General features: G+C 67.1%; 1 protein-coding gene across 1 annotated transcript in view; it reads left to right on the forward strand.

Annotated features, from left to right (window-relative positions):
• LOC112956825 (microtubule-actin cross-linking factor 1-like) overlaps window positions 1-1,376 on the forward strand; it is a gene marked incomplete at its 3' end in the record, with an annotated part of 3,238 nt that extends 1,862 nt beyond the window's left edge. The window contains exons 4-5 of the mRNA XM_026050297.1: window positions 489-606; window positions 1,189-1,376. Of these exons, the coding sequence (XP_025906082.1) occupies window positions 489-606; window positions 1,189-1,376 (306 nt within the window). The remainder of the gene's footprint in view (window positions 1-488; window positions 607-1,188) is intronic.
• Between the last annotated feature and the right edge of the window lie 114 nt (window positions 1,377-1,490).

Consider the following 1,490-nt stretch of genomic DNA (forward strand, 5'->3'; position numbering starts at 1 on the left):
GCCTGTGCTGGGCAGGATCCCCATTCCTACATTCCCTGTTCCAGGGCTGCTCCAGCCCCTTGCAGGCAGCCTGTGCTGGGCAGGATCCCCATTCCCACATTCCCTGTTCCAGGGCTGCTCCGGCCCCTTGCAGGCAGCCTGTGCTGGGCACGATCCCCATTCCCACATTCCCTGTTCCAGGGCTGCTCCAGCCCCTTGCAGGCAGCCTGCACTGTGTGGGATCCCCATTCCCACATTCCCTGCTCCCAGGGCTGCTCCAGCCCCTTGCAGGCAGCCTGCACCGTGTGGGATCCCCATTCCCCCAGGATCCCCATTCCCCCATGCTCGCAACTGGACCCCTCACTCAGGGGAACGAGGGATGAACCTGGCTCTCCTTTATCTATTCCCTGGTGCACTTTATCCCGTCTCCATCCCGCCGCCTCCGTCGCTCCTCCCCTGCCCAGCGCCCCTCATCGCCCCAGGCCCCCCTGACGCCGTCTCCCCCGCAGTTCGGGGAGTCGCAGCAGCTGCGCATGGTGCGGATCCTGCGCAGCACCCTCATGGTGCGGGTGGGCGGCGGCTGGATCGCGCTGGATGAGTTCCTGGTGAAGAACGACCCTTGCCGAGGTGGGCAAYGCTCACACGGTGTGCGTGGCTTGCACGGCTTGCACAGGTTGCATGGCTTGCATGGCTTGCACCGGTTGTATGGCTCACTCAGCTCACACGGCTTGCACAGCTCACAGAACTTGCATGGCTTGCACCACTCGCGCAGCTTGCACGACTTGCATGGCTTGCACAGCTTGCATTGGTTGCACACCTCATACCGCTTGCACGACTTGCATGGCTTGCACAGCTTGCATTGKTTGCACACCTCACACCGCTTGCATGGCTTGCACGGCTTGTATTGGTTGCACACCTCACACAGCTTGCATGGCTTGCTTGGCTTGCATGGCTTGCACAGCTTGCGTGGCTCGCGTGGCTTGCATGCCTTGCACGGCACAGCACCCCGCCAGCAGCTCCAGAGCATGGGGCCGCCACGTTCCCCACGGCGCTGCAGCCGGCGCAGGCACCGAGGCTGCAGCCGGAGAGCCCCAGCAGTGGCGCAGCGGGGCCCAGCGCCCCAGCCCGTGCCCGGGGGGGCCATGCACGGTGTGCAGCTTCGCCCGTGGCCCCAGCGCGGCCTCCCCACTCACGGCCCCGTTGCCCCAGTGAAAGGAAGGACCAACCTGAAGATCAACGAGAAGTACCTGTCCCCAGATGCCTTGGGGGCCGCCGCGGCCAAGTGCACGGGCAACCAGTCGGCCCCCTCCTCCAAGGTGCTGTCGCCGAGCCGCTCCAGCTCCAGCCTCAGCCTCTACAGCAGCGCCTCGGCCCCCAGCAGCCCCCTGGCCCGCAAGGTGAGCGGGGGCCGCCGCCCCGTGCGCCCCCTCTGCCCCCGGCGCCCGCTCACCCCCTTCCCCGCGCGCAGACGGTGCTGCGGCGCACGCGCTCCGGAGACCGCTGCCCGCGCG

This window comes from Nothoprocta perdicaria, unplaced genomic scaffold (assembly GCF_003342845.1).
Source record: "Nothoprocta perdicaria isolate Ctin4 unplaced genomic scaffold, notPer1 scaffold_670, whole genome shotgun sequence".
NCBI classification, from domain to species: Eukaryota; Metazoa; Chordata; class Aves; order Tinamiformes; family Tinamidae; genus Nothoprocta; species Nothoprocta perdicaria.